Source organism: Patagioenas fasciata, chromosome 1, assembly GCF_037038585.1.
Source record: "Patagioenas fasciata isolate bPatFas1 chromosome 1, bPatFas1.hap1, whole genome shotgun sequence".
NCBI classification, from domain to species: Eukaryota; Metazoa; Chordata; class Aves; order Columbiformes; family Columbidae; genus Patagioenas; species Patagioenas fasciata.
In genome coordinates this window covers 162355664-162368943 of record NC_092520.1, presented here as the reverse complement: position 1 = coordinate 162368943, position 13280 = coordinate 162355664, and the positions used below count along the sequence as shown (strand labels likewise).

The 13280-nt window shown below is 37.3% G+C and overlaps 1 protein-coding gene across 14 annotated transcripts in view; it reads right to left on the bottom strand.

Moving 5' to 3' along the window:
* Nucleotides 1-13280, bottom strand: part of NAV3 (neuron navigator 3) — a 554398-nt gene that overhangs the window by 131679 nt on the left and 409439 nt on the right. For 11 of the 14 annotated variants that reach the window (XM_071799425.1, XM_071799406.1, XM_071799412.1 and 8 more), the window contains 2 exons: nucleotides 10476-10615; nucleotides 2574-3612 (listed from right to left, as the gene is read on the bottom strand). In XM_071799425.1, coding sequence (XP_071655526.1) covers nucleotides 2574-3612; nucleotides 10476-10615 — 1179 coding nt within the window. Of the gene's footprint in view, nucleotides 1-2573; nucleotides 3613-9351; nucleotides 9464-10475; nucleotides 10616-13280 lie in introns of those variants that run through there. The other 3 variants (XM_065837837.2, XM_071799455.1, XM_071799448.1) reach the window with 3 other exon arrangements.

Sequence of the window (13280 nt, the reverse complement as noted above, 5' to 3'; positions counted from 1 at the left end):
GATCTTTGAAGACAAGTAATAATCCCATATGAATTTCCATGCCATGGTGTTTAAGAGGCATAAAAATACATGATATCAGATAGGACAAAGCACCAAGAGCAAAGAGCTGAATAGTGCAACATATCATTTCAGAACCTCCTAGTGAAACAATATTTCTATCTACTGTCCACTAATAAAAATACATAACTCCTTGAAAACATGAGTGTTGATAACTGTTAAAGCACTGCATTCGTTGTTTAAGCAAAATATATGCTGGCCTCAAAGAAAGTCCTTGGAATACTTTCTTTTAGTCACAAATCTACAGTAATATCCTCTTGGGTAATAATGAAATATTGCAAAATATATAAAATCTACAGGTATCAGAAACAAACAAGACGAAGCACTAGCCTACTTGTCCTTGTGTAATCAGCCTAAATTCATCACTTCAGTATATTGCAGTATATTGCAATATTCTGCAAGATTCTGGATAAAATGCACTGTATTTTTACTAAATTATATTTCAAATTTTTACAAGGACTGCAGTACCAATGCAGTACCCCTAGATACTACTTCTATCTGTTAAATCTTAGTCTAAATGATAATTGCTGTTTGTTAACTCTTTGATCTATACAGCTGTTCTAGCACCTAACAAGCACACCTGAAAATTCTGTGTATAAATTGCGGTGACTGCTCAGAAAACAGTTATGTTTAAGAGCAAGAAACTGTGTATACAGTGCCCCAGCTTCGTGCACAATTCTAATTGCCATATGTCCACAAAAATAAATATTCTGACTTTGGAAATGTGGATATATTATCCTTGGTTTTATTTATATTCTTCTATGAAATCTTTGTGTACTATTACAAAGCCCTTGAGAATAGTAAGGGATGGAATTACTGTGTGGTTTGGGGTCAGATTCTGCTCTCAGTTGCAGAGACACACATTGAAGTAACCTCATCAAAGTCGGTCTGTTACTCTGGGTTTATGGCATTCTGGGATCAGACCCTGGCTCTGAGAATTTCATTTTCATGTGAGACTTAACTTCAAATACAGTTTCCTTTGCTGTTTGTTTGAAGTAGAGATGATTATTAATACCAATTTTTACTGGAAGATCATGCTTCTATCACCCTTTAAAATTCAAAATACACTTTGCTTCATGATGAAGCTTAAAAGAATGATAAGATATCTCCATCATGCAATGAAATGACATCAATATGTGGCAAAATTGCCACTAAATACTATATACATCTGAAGGCAAAGCATAGCTGCTTTTTCTCTTTCTTTATATGTGGGTCTCTTTCTCTCTCTTTACATATGTGGGTCATTCTATGTACCATGCTGGGAATCGTCTGTATAACCAAGATTATTCCAGTTATTTCTAAAGAAACATGCATATTAAACACACTCAGTGATACATTTAATTGAAACTCAAGAGGCTACCCACTGCATATTAGAATAAATATAACCTATATTATGTTTTTTCCCCTCCCATACAATTTTATGGACTGCTTTTGCTCAGAATTATCTTAAACATTTTATCACTCATCTAGATTGGTTTTGAAGCTATGTTTAGCTGTGTGTAATGATCAATAATATATACTCCCTCAGAGCCTACTTCAGCACCTCTTTAATCTTTAGCCAAGATCATCTACAGTACTACTCACTAATAAAAACTGCCAGTATATTATGTTTAATAATGTATTTGTCATTTTATCAGATGTTAAATTTAACCACAACTGTAGCTAAAGCTGTCCAACAACTGACATCTGAAATCATTACTCAATCCAGCCTGCCTGTCTGTCTATACTTACTCCTGTCTTGTGAGCTGTACAACAAAGAAATCTCTCAGCTTCTCTTCAGTTGTTCTATCATATAGCAAAATAAATTTAGACACAGGTCGATACATTTAACTATTCATTCCTCTATTCTAGACCTTTGGCCATCAGAAAACTGTGTAACATCTGTAAAAAAAAGCCTGCCTCCATGGAGTTGATCTATACCTTGTTTGTGTATAAAACTAAACAGGAAAAGGACTTGCAACAGTTACATTTTGTCTCTGCCTAAAACATTGAAATGTTTTTGAATACTCACATATATACACAGCATGTACATTTTTTCCTCTAATATCCTACTAGTACTGTTACATACTCTGAAAACATCAGCAGTTTATTTTAGGATTTTTCAAGAGAACAGAGTATTTTAAGCATATATTATTGAATATCAGCAAATAAATATTAGGGTTCTTATATTGCAAACAAGAATATTTGCACCAGAAACCTGACTCAGCCATGACCTTTCAAAAGCAGCACAGGGAATGTGTCATGTGATTTGTATTTCTAACCAAAACATCCTGAATTTTAAACGACAAATATTTGCAGTGGATTGCTTCTGTACAAGGCAGAGACTCAGAGTTCTTGCAATAAATTGTTCATGTAGTAATATTACTTGAAATATAATACCAGGAAAACATGTGCGTGATGCTGTGACAGAAACTGGGAGATAAAGAAACATAACAGTGCAATCCTCCTGTATTCTATCCATTTTAGCTCTCTTTCCTAAATGGTAACACAAAACCACTTTCCATCTGCGACCTTACCTATAAATGAAAGGAGCTACTGTGGCAGTGTTGGGGTGGCTGTATTGCTGTTGCTGAGGAAGCTGGACGACACCATTTCCCGTGCCTTGGCCACTGCTTGAAGCCGCTGAGGCCGACAGAGCCGTGGAGGACGCTGGGGTGAGAGCTGCGCTTGGTTCTTTTCCTTCAGAAGAAGCAAGACTAGAGGAAGGAGAAACCTTCTCACTAAGTTGAGATTTTGGTGTTGACTGGGACTGGTTTCCTTTTGTAGTCCTCAGTTTTTCAACCTCCTTAGTTCCCATGGTGGCAGATGAAGCACTCTGCTTCGCTGTTGGCACCTTTGATCCAGGTTTTGGGATTCCACTAGAAGATGGTATTAAACTTTCCTTCTTGGCTGCTGTCATCTTGCTTCCCTTTGGGATTAAGCTTGCGATTTTTGAGCTCTTCTTTGCAGAAGTTTCACTGACTGGGTCCTTCTCTTCCTTGACTGTTTTCTCAGTGCAAACTTTGTTTTTGTCCCTGTTCTTTTCCTCTTTGTCCTTTGGCTGTAGCAAAGACTTTTTATTGCTGAGATTTTTGCTTCCAGCTTTCGGAGGGGTTAACTTCGGTGATACTTTAGGACTGCTACTTGTGGAGCCGCCGCTGTTCACCCCACCACTTAAGACATCCATTTCACCACATTCTGAAAAGGTATCATCCTCTCTCCCACTGTCACTGGGTCCTGAGCTCAGTGACAAAGGAGGTCTCAGAGCTGTCCTGGCATTCACCAGCTTGAATTTTTCCAGCATAGATTTTTGTCCAGATGAAGGAGGCTTTACGCCTTCAGAAGGGGGTGGCTTCAGCCTGTCTGAGGATGGAGTAGGTGAGGTTGCAGGACTAGGCTGCTTCACGGAGAGCATGGTAGAGGTCGCGCTGTGTTTGACATTCATGGATTTGCTGCGCCAAGGCTTGCTGGCACTCGGAGAGGGTATGGCAGAGACCTGCTGCTGCCCAGTGCTGGTGGGATGCTGCACGTTCCCATTCATGCCTGCAGATGGGTGAGGGCCTTTTGGTGAATCTGCTTAAAAATAGAAAGAACCATTTGGCACAGTTATTCTCCCATACCCCGCTTGAAGGTGACACCATACTGCTCTAGCATTTAAAACGGTTATATGTGATTTATAACAAACAATTTACATGTGCATGGAAAACAAAGGATGTTAATCAAAAATGACTTTTTTTCCCCCACCATCCTGGTGTTGTGTAATACACCTATGAGCTCAAGAGTACCTTGGAAAAACCTTCCTTGTAATCATTTCATTATGCAAGTTGAGATTTTGGTGTTGACTAGGCCTGGGTCATTTTAAAGATTTTATCTTTAATAAGTCATAAAGAAGTTTTTCCAATCACTTGTTAACAATAAAACACATAGACATTGAAGAAAAAAGATTGCTACAATATTGGAAGAAAACAAAACCAGAGAAAGATAGTTTTGACATTTAGTGAAAACAAAATATGTGCTAGAAAGCTGAGCTTTTGGGTGGGAGGCAGAAGACTGAGTAATATTAGAAATTAAATGGATATGATCAATACCCATAAAAGCAAACAAAAAAAGGCAGGTCATTATACTATTTTGGTTTTAAGTATAGTTAATGACCTTTGGTAGCTGATTTCAGGAACTTAACCCAGCACACATTCATAGGTGGGAAAAATATATCAATAATTTCAGCAGTGTCAGTACTCAAAAGTTACAGTGATACATCATCCATATGGGTACAGCAACAGTAGCTGTTTTGTGCTGGAAGCTCAGGTAGGTACAGAAGACTCATTTACATGGCTCTGGTGCCTTCACTACACTTATATTGTCCAGAAACCTCAGTGAATGTTCTTAATGAATGGGAACAATACTCCTTCAGCAATATTAAAACTGTGCTAATTGACAGCCATGATTTTCAAAGAGTCATCTAGCCTCATTAAGAAAAACAGACCAATGCACAAAAGGGTTAAGTTCTTCTTCATGAAACTCATATTTCCAAGACATGTCTGAGTATCTAAACACTATTCATATTACTCTGGAACACCAGAGAAGTGAAGTGGTAATAGCAATCAAATACATGGTACATAGCTGTTTCAGCAGATGACCTGTTTTCTCGTCATGTATCTATCTTGTCTTGCCATTCAGTCTCAGGACTACCAGTGAATTAGCATTTGCCTGCCTATAGTATATCAAGTTCAGTATGACAAGAAAGCCTATGAAACATGTAATGCAACTATAATTCATGAAATGGCAAAAAAAACCCCAGTGCTTGATGTCTTACATACACGCGTGAAGGCAAACACATGCCTTGAGGCCCCTCTGAATAGTAGATAGATATAGTAGATGAGGACACTGAAGACATTTGTCCTTTCAGCACAGAGTTTGAAGTTATGTATCATTTTCGGTTTTGTAGTCTCAGCTCTAAGGTCCTGGTATGGATTAGACTACCCCTCCAGACGTCTGAAGAGCTCAAATACATATAGGAAAAGGAGGATTTTGAGCATCCTGAAAGGGAAGCTGTTTTTTCTTTAACAAAGAAAATGCAAACATAGGAAAATCTACTTCTCTAAAGAACATGTAAGAAGTTCTAGTTTAAAAATAATATTTAAAAAATCTGATTGAATGTAACATGACAGAAATATAACAGCTTTTACGTGATTAACACTATTAACAGCTGTACCCTGGCAGGCTAATCACCTCCACCTTCAATATATGCTGTATAATTCCATCTGCCTGGAGCTTTTCATGTGCTCCTCAGCCTAAAATTCAAACCCCACAGCACTAAATGAGCTCAGTCCACCTTCAGAGAAGGTTTCAAACAGCTCTGCTACGTCCAGTTACCAGGTAAGAAAACATTAACTAGTAAGGGTTGCCTTAGATTATTTTTTGGGACAGGTGAGGCTATGGCTTATTCTGCAGCTCCAGTTAGCACCATGCACATGGAGCAGCTTTGGTGGGCAGCTGCATAGCAGATCCCTCCCTTGTGACCATGGCAGGAGTTGTGGCTGGGCCCCCACTATTTTCTGGTGAACCTCAGATCCTGGAAGAGAGCCTGGTGCTAACAACAGCTGTTAGAAATCACTGCAGTCCTCAGGCTTCCTTAATTTATACCAGGGATCAGGTCAGTGGCTGATAGCCCAGGAGTGGGTGTGCACAAGGACGTTCTTGCACACACAACTTGCCTTGCACTAAGCTTGTCTTAATTACACAGGAGAATTGGGGTCTTTAGCTGTACCAATAATTTTGCAGAAGAACAATTCACTGCAAGAATATGCAAAGCTAATGGGGAATACATGTAACAATCTGTGAACAGCGGGATGCCATGACACTGTTGTATTAATTCTGTTACATTTGTATGGCTTCAGGCTATTAGTTGTACTTAAAAAAAAAAAAAAACACCACACACACAAGAACAAAAGCAAAAAACAATGAAACAGTGTTCTGATTATAAAGAAACATATATGCCTTCTCATATTTCCTGCCATATAATATTAAACTCACTGGGGGGAAAAATGGTAACAAGAAGATTGTTTAATGTTTCATCAACAGCTTGTTCTGCTACCCACTTAGCAAAATAACACAGGTTCCTGGAACCACAGGTAATTATTTGATGCCTATGACACAAACCATAAAGAGCATAAAAAAAGTTACAGATAACTTTAACTTGCCTTTAATCTTCAATTTAAAGTGAAGTCTTAATGCTTCCATAAAGAATGTGGGCTGCACGCTCTCAAGAAATATTGAGAGTCTCTGTCTGTTTAAACATGTGGAATAAAAAGATTTATTTCCCCCTCAGAATGGATGCATTACTTAAAGCTGAACATCATTCATGGCTCTCTGCATGTTCAGTTCGGACTTAGCTTTAGCTGTTCATTATATGAAATCTGTCCCCACCTTGTGGTGACTGTTATAGAGTGAACTCCATCTGTGACAAGGATTTCCTTTTTTTTTTTGGGAACTAAATTTTTGCAAGAAGACAATCTTCTGTTTAGCCTGTAATCACCTCATTGCCGAAATGTTGAAAACAATTTTGCATTCTGCTTGAGAGCTTTGTGCTTCAGAGCTCAGCCCAACCTGTGTTGGGAAAGGAGAGCAGCAACACCCCCAGGTGTTCAGTGCAAAAAAAGATTTCTACCAGAACCCAGCAGGACTATGACAACAGAATGGACAATTTTAAGTCCACTTTTCATAGGCTGTTGCACAAATAAAGGACACATGACAGGTTAAACTTGGGCTCAATATATAATCAACCTCCTCTGTCTTCTCATCTGTGACCTTTGCTGTGTTCAGTGCTGTGGGAGAAGATGGGACTTCTGTGACAACATCTCCCCCACTGCAGAACTGTTAGGTACCAATAATCTAAATACTCTGTAGCAGGCAGATGCCCAGATTGCAGTATCCAATTTTAGTCACTCACAATAAAAAAGGTTAGTAGAAAATGAAAGAGTGGCAAGGGACTGCTATAAGGAAACTTGGAGGAATGGGAGGTCTATTCAGTGAGATAAAAGAATTCAGCTTGTTCAACTGTTCCTTTCTAGTTGCCCATGAGAAAGTAGGTTCCTGTTTTTGGCACAAGAGGAGAACAACACCAGGGACAACTGGCAAAATACCGACATCAGAAGAAATATAAAATAATTAGCTGTAGATGTGTACATACTGGCCACAGAACAACAATTTGTATCATCAAACAACGGAGTTCCAGGACAGTTTCTTAGAGTTGGTATGGGCAAAATAACCAAATACTGGTGAAACCAAGTTTAGCCAATACACAAAGACCATTTTATATTATTAAATTATGTTGAAAAGCAAGCAATTAAACTGCATGACACAGAGAACCTAATCAGTGTTCAGACACAGTGTTTCTAAGCTCTACAGTGTAAATATTTGGTTTTAAAATTTGACTTGCATTAAAGCATTTTATCTTTGCTTGACTCAAAAATGCCCTGGGTATCTTCCTTATTAGCAATGTGAATAATTACTTTATTCAAATAGTTACATTTTTATAGTTTTATTTTCATCTTTATTTTATTAAGTCAGAAGCAAATAGATGTGACGTGACCTGGAAAACAGATGTGTTCTTTGAAACCCATCCATACGCTGCAAAGTTCAGCCAAAAAAAAAAGAAAGATCAGCTCACTAAAGGTGCACAAATGAGTTCCATATTATGGCATGTTTATTTTTTTGGTGCATTCCGTGTTCCTGACTTAACCACAGCTACATAAAATCACCTGTGTCACAGCAATGGGTTTTGTCTGTGGGTGAAAATTGGGCTATACTCAATAAAGAGCAAACTTCCATTCGCTCAGGGGGACCAAGTTTCTTGCTGGGCGAACTACTCCCTAAGCAACATGAGATAACATTAATGACATACTAAATAATGAAATACTAAATAAAAGGCACATACCACATCTTATTTAGGATCACCTTCAGGTCACCTTTAACTCTGTGACTGTATATCTATTCCCCACTGTGACCGATTTGGAAACTGTGTTATACAGGAATGGATTTCTAGTATTACATATAACTGGATTAAAAACAAAACAAAACAAAACAAAACAAAACAAAACAAAACAAAACAACCAACACCTTATGCTGTATATCTTTTCTGAGGTCTTCTTATAGCACATGCTATAAGGTGTACAGCAGAGAAAAATGTACCAAAAATGGTCTTCCCTTGAAGATGTCTAGAGGTCCCAACTTCTAACAACTATTTACCTAGTGTAAATCATCTCTTTTTCTGCTTCAGTTTACGCAGCACTCACACAAAATTACAAGCTATTTACTATATGAGTTACGTCTCAGAAATTAGAATGTATGGACTGTATATCCATTCAATGGAAGCTGTTAGAGTTATCTTGTTCCAGGCATCTGCACCAGATGCGGAATGTGAAATATAAGGTTTATTCTGTGTGTCACAGTGTAAGGAAAAAATCAGTTTTTAAATGTATAGTCACACTTTTTTTTTTTTTTAAGAGGTGTTTGTTATTATTATTATTACTATTGTGAGGGCTGAAGTTTGTTTCTAAACAACTTATTCAGAAACACTCAGGTCACAGAACATCCTCGAATACTTAAAGAAAAAGAAAGATTACTCAGAAATTTAATTGTAATATTAAAAAATTCACCACTGTAATAATCAAATTTAAAATACAGCATGGTTCAGGTTTTTTTCTCTTTAGGCAAAAAAGTAGCATGGTGAATTCAAATGTAGATTCTCATCTGTTCTTTTAGGGTATAAAAAAGAACACCACCATCCTTGCACTCACAACAGTCATTTTCTCTAATTAACTTCTGCTTTATACTTTAAAACAAACTTGTATTTGGTTTAAGTTATCATGTGAAAACAATGTTCTTCCATCCATTCTGCTGTTTCAAAAGAAAGATAAAAGAGCAGATAGAAACATCCTCAGGATGTCTATATAGTACTCTGTAGTTGTGCAACATTAAATTTTCTATATCCTGTAAGTCAATTGAATGATTATACACAAAAAAGCCGCCCTTTCTCCTCTTGCAAGTGATGACTTCACTAAAAATCTCATTGAGGTTCTCATTCTGTGCTGTGAAGAAATGGGAAAGTAAGAAATCCATGATGCAAAAAGTCACGTAAAAGTTTGATGCAATGCAAACCTCAGCAGTCAAAAGACAATTTCCAAGTAATGAGCTAAGAATATTAGGATCTACAAGCATGTCTCACCTTGAATCATTTCACACTCTCACATATTTCAGTGGCAAACTTACATCAACGTTATGAAGCAATTCTAAAACCTAAACTGCTGTACATACCTTCACTCAAGCAGCCACATCTCCTACTTCATAACTTCGCTATTGTATTTGTGAACTTTACAATGTCTGCTCAGTTTTCACTCTGATCTTTTTCTAGTTTTAGTCTGGATGTCTTACCATAAACAAGTCCTTGATAAAATAAATCCCATTATAGAACTATCCAAAACATTCAGCCCTGATAGTAAAAATAAAGAAATAACTATTGAAAGGATGGTTTTATATCTTCAGATACAGCTAGGGGCAAAGTGTGTTCATCAGAACTTTGTAAAAAAAAAAAATCTGGATAGCTGCCTGTTGCTTGGATGAAGAACATTCACTGCATACTTCTTCCTCCCACAGGCCCCAAGGATGCAGATGGGTACTATGTATATTGTACCATTTTCAACTGTATTCTAACCCAGAGATATGAATAAAATGCTGTTCATTACACAAAGGGAGAGAGAAGGAGGGGGAAGGGGTCGGATTAGTTACACAACTCAGAAAGCTGAATTTTTGCATTATTATTTCTGAGATAAAGCCTGAAGAGGCACATTTTCCAGGAAAACAGTGTTGGGCTGGGAGAAATTCAGGGACTTGGGAAACTCAGTTTGTTTGTAAAATGTACATTCATATTTAACATTGGCAATAAACTATGAACACTGAATTCAAATCCCTGAAAAGTTTTATTACATTTGACTTAACTTCCAGTCCTCTATTCAGACATATGTACACCCTGTAAGGTTCTGAAAGAATAGATGCATGTAATATTCTGATGTAAATATAATATTCTAATTCTTCTCCATTAGAGGCTCAGATGCAAAGTCTCCTGAAAATCATGACAGTCTTCCTTTGGGTATGAGAAGACTTGAATATGGACTGAGATTATAGGCATGCAACACAGATTCATTTCAGAAATATGACTCAGCGATACTTCCATGAAAGAGTTTTCAGATCTGAACTTGAATCCTAACTCAACCACAAGTCTTAATTCAGAGTCCTACCTCCACAGATCTTCCTTACCAAGTCTTCATAATACTTTCACTTCTTTGACCTTTGAGGATTTTTTTTTCTTTGTATCTTCCCCCCCAATTCCCCCTTGTATGTTGTGTAGAGTAAACTTAGCATACTAACTTTTATTTACTTACCTTTTTCATTTCCGTTTGCATATTGTGGAGGTTTGTTTTTGTCAATGCTGTTAAAGCTCTGGCTTCTCCGATTTAAATTAGAAGCTCCCTGGACTTTGGTACTGCTGCCTGCAGCTGGCACCCTTGAGGGTCCTGGAAGCCTGGAATGGTAGAATAACAAATCAGTTCATTTTATATAATGCAACATATAAAGAAGGCAATATGCAAATATCAGACCAGAACTTAAAACCAACAACTGAAAACAATGATTTCATGTAAGTAACAAAGAACAAGAAGATTCAAATTAGTTAGACTCCACAAATGAAAATAAAAACTTATCCTTGCACACACAAAAGGGAAAAAGATGCTTTCTAGAGTCACAAGACATATAAGAAGATGCTTTGCATTTGCCATTAACATTGCTAAAACAGATTCACCCTAAAAAAACATTAACTTGCAATATCAAGTGTTATTTAAATCTGTCACTTCTGAGGAGGACATGTTACAGAAATTGATTAGGAAGTGCAACAGCACATAGTTGAGAAATATTTCATATCTCTTGCTCTAGTAAATGTTTCACAGCTGTGTTTAGCACAAAAGCTGGCTCTTTAGTTATCTTTGGTTGTATTTCAGAGCACTATTGGCTAAAGCGCTTCCACCTTTAAATGAAAAATATTGAAAATACACACTTCAACTATTATAGATGCTACAGATGCATGTATTCCTTTCAGATAGAAGTACGTGGTGTAGAACATACATTTCACTTGTTAGTATTTGCTGCCACCATCTGAACCTTATTGTGTGGCTATGTTAAGGAAAAAAAATGTAGGATCTGTTGTCCTTGGCATATGTAAGCCTGCATCTTTTTTTTTTTTTTTCCTGTTTGAATCAGTTCTCTGATGTAAGATCCTTTAACATATTCAATAATTCCTTCAATCTTTCTGCAGCATCCTTGTGGGCACCCCCAGTCCTTTCCAATTTTGTTATCTGATAGACAAAATTAAATGCTCAAATGAGCAGGAGGCTTTTGCCATAGGAGAAGAATATCTCCTTTTTCTTACTTACTGGAATGCTATGATGATTTTAATACAAATTATACCAGAGTTATTGAATTCTGTTAGTTTCACTGTGTTACAAAAGAACAGCAACAGAAGGAAGGAAAAAAAAATCACGTTACAAAGAATTAAAAACCGCTAGGTTTAATCCAAACTTTTTTGTTTAATATACTGGTATAACAGAAATGTTCAAATAATTTTATTTTCATTAGCGAATATATGTAAACAACTCCATGTTCTCTTCCTTTACCAACTTACACCTCAGAGTGATAGTCCATTAGTTATTTTAATGGCTCTTTCTGGCTGCCAACCTGCCCTGCTTGTCTCTGTGCAGAGCCCAGAGCAGACTGTCTCTGCTCCACAGCTGTACACATGCTAACCTTTACCATGACCCATGAATTAGAGTGATCTTCTGTTCCCTGAAGAACGCACTAAAACAAACTTAAAAATCCATTTGCTCCTTTTCATTACCCTAATTTGACAGGCAGTAAGAGCCCTGAGATTGTTTGTTGAAGGTAATGAAAAGAGCAATGAGAAAGTATGTGCAACACTGGAAAATCCTATGTTCTGTTAAAATATACTTCTGCATATATTCTGCACGCCAGAATTTGAGAACTTGCCACAGTAAGCACAATATACATGAGGTCATTTGCTCTACACACTTTCCAGTTTACCTCATTTTCTGTCTGTTTTAATTGAATACAGGTTTTAAATTGCTCTTGCAGAATCAGGTTAAGCAGCGAAGGAAATGCAAAGAGGAGAACAAATAAGGGACAAGTCACATACCTCTGAACAGGCTTCGGAAACACTGCCACAGATTTAAAGTATTAGACAATGAGACTGTTAACCCCGACATATTGAATGTGGACAAGACAGGAGCATCAGCAATAAGGAAAACTGAAGACCTATAAATGCAGGTGCAAAGCAACTGGACCGTGGTATAGCTCATTCCAAGCTATCACCAGCAACTCAAACTCTGTTAGTGTGCTATACTGCAAAATGCAATCTTCATTGTAGATTATGCAATTTAGAGTTCATTGTTCTCACCAATGAACTGCACAGCAAAGGTATAATTAATGAACACATTAATCATCCTCCACCGGAAAAAAAAGCTAGAAACAAGATTAAGCTTTAGACCTCAATTTCTTTCTCTGCAATCTGACTTGTAGATTTTAGTGCTCGTGGAAGTGACAAAGTAAAAGTACTGATGAAATCTGAAACAGGTCAGCTCCTACACACAGCTCTGTCAAATTCACTGCCAAAACAAAGCATCTGGTTAATGCAGGCTGTGTGCAGGCTACTCTTGATGGAGCAGAAGTCTTGGAAGTGGTTCTTTTTTTCTGCTCTGTTTTGCTTCTGCATGAACTTGGCTCTGTGAACTCAACTTCTCAGGTGGGTTTGCAGTACACGCAAAACAGCAAGTGGGAATTGGGATGGACTTCCAAACTTCGTTTCACTGATGACTAAAGTAGAGGATTTGAGCCAGAGAATAGAGAGCACTAAAATCACCAACTAATCCTTCACATTCAGTTTTTTACATGCAGGATACAAAGATGCAGGATACATAACAACCAGAAATATTACTAATATACAGTACAAATCAGCTTCTTCCAGTCCATACAAGGCTTTCCCATGGCAAAGCTCATCATTGCAAAGCTTGCACGCATAACATAAATACACATTTTTTAATGTCTACTTATGTCGAAAGGATAAAATATCAATGGGCATATACTTGCTTGAGTATCACTAACAAGCAATAAATTAGAGATAT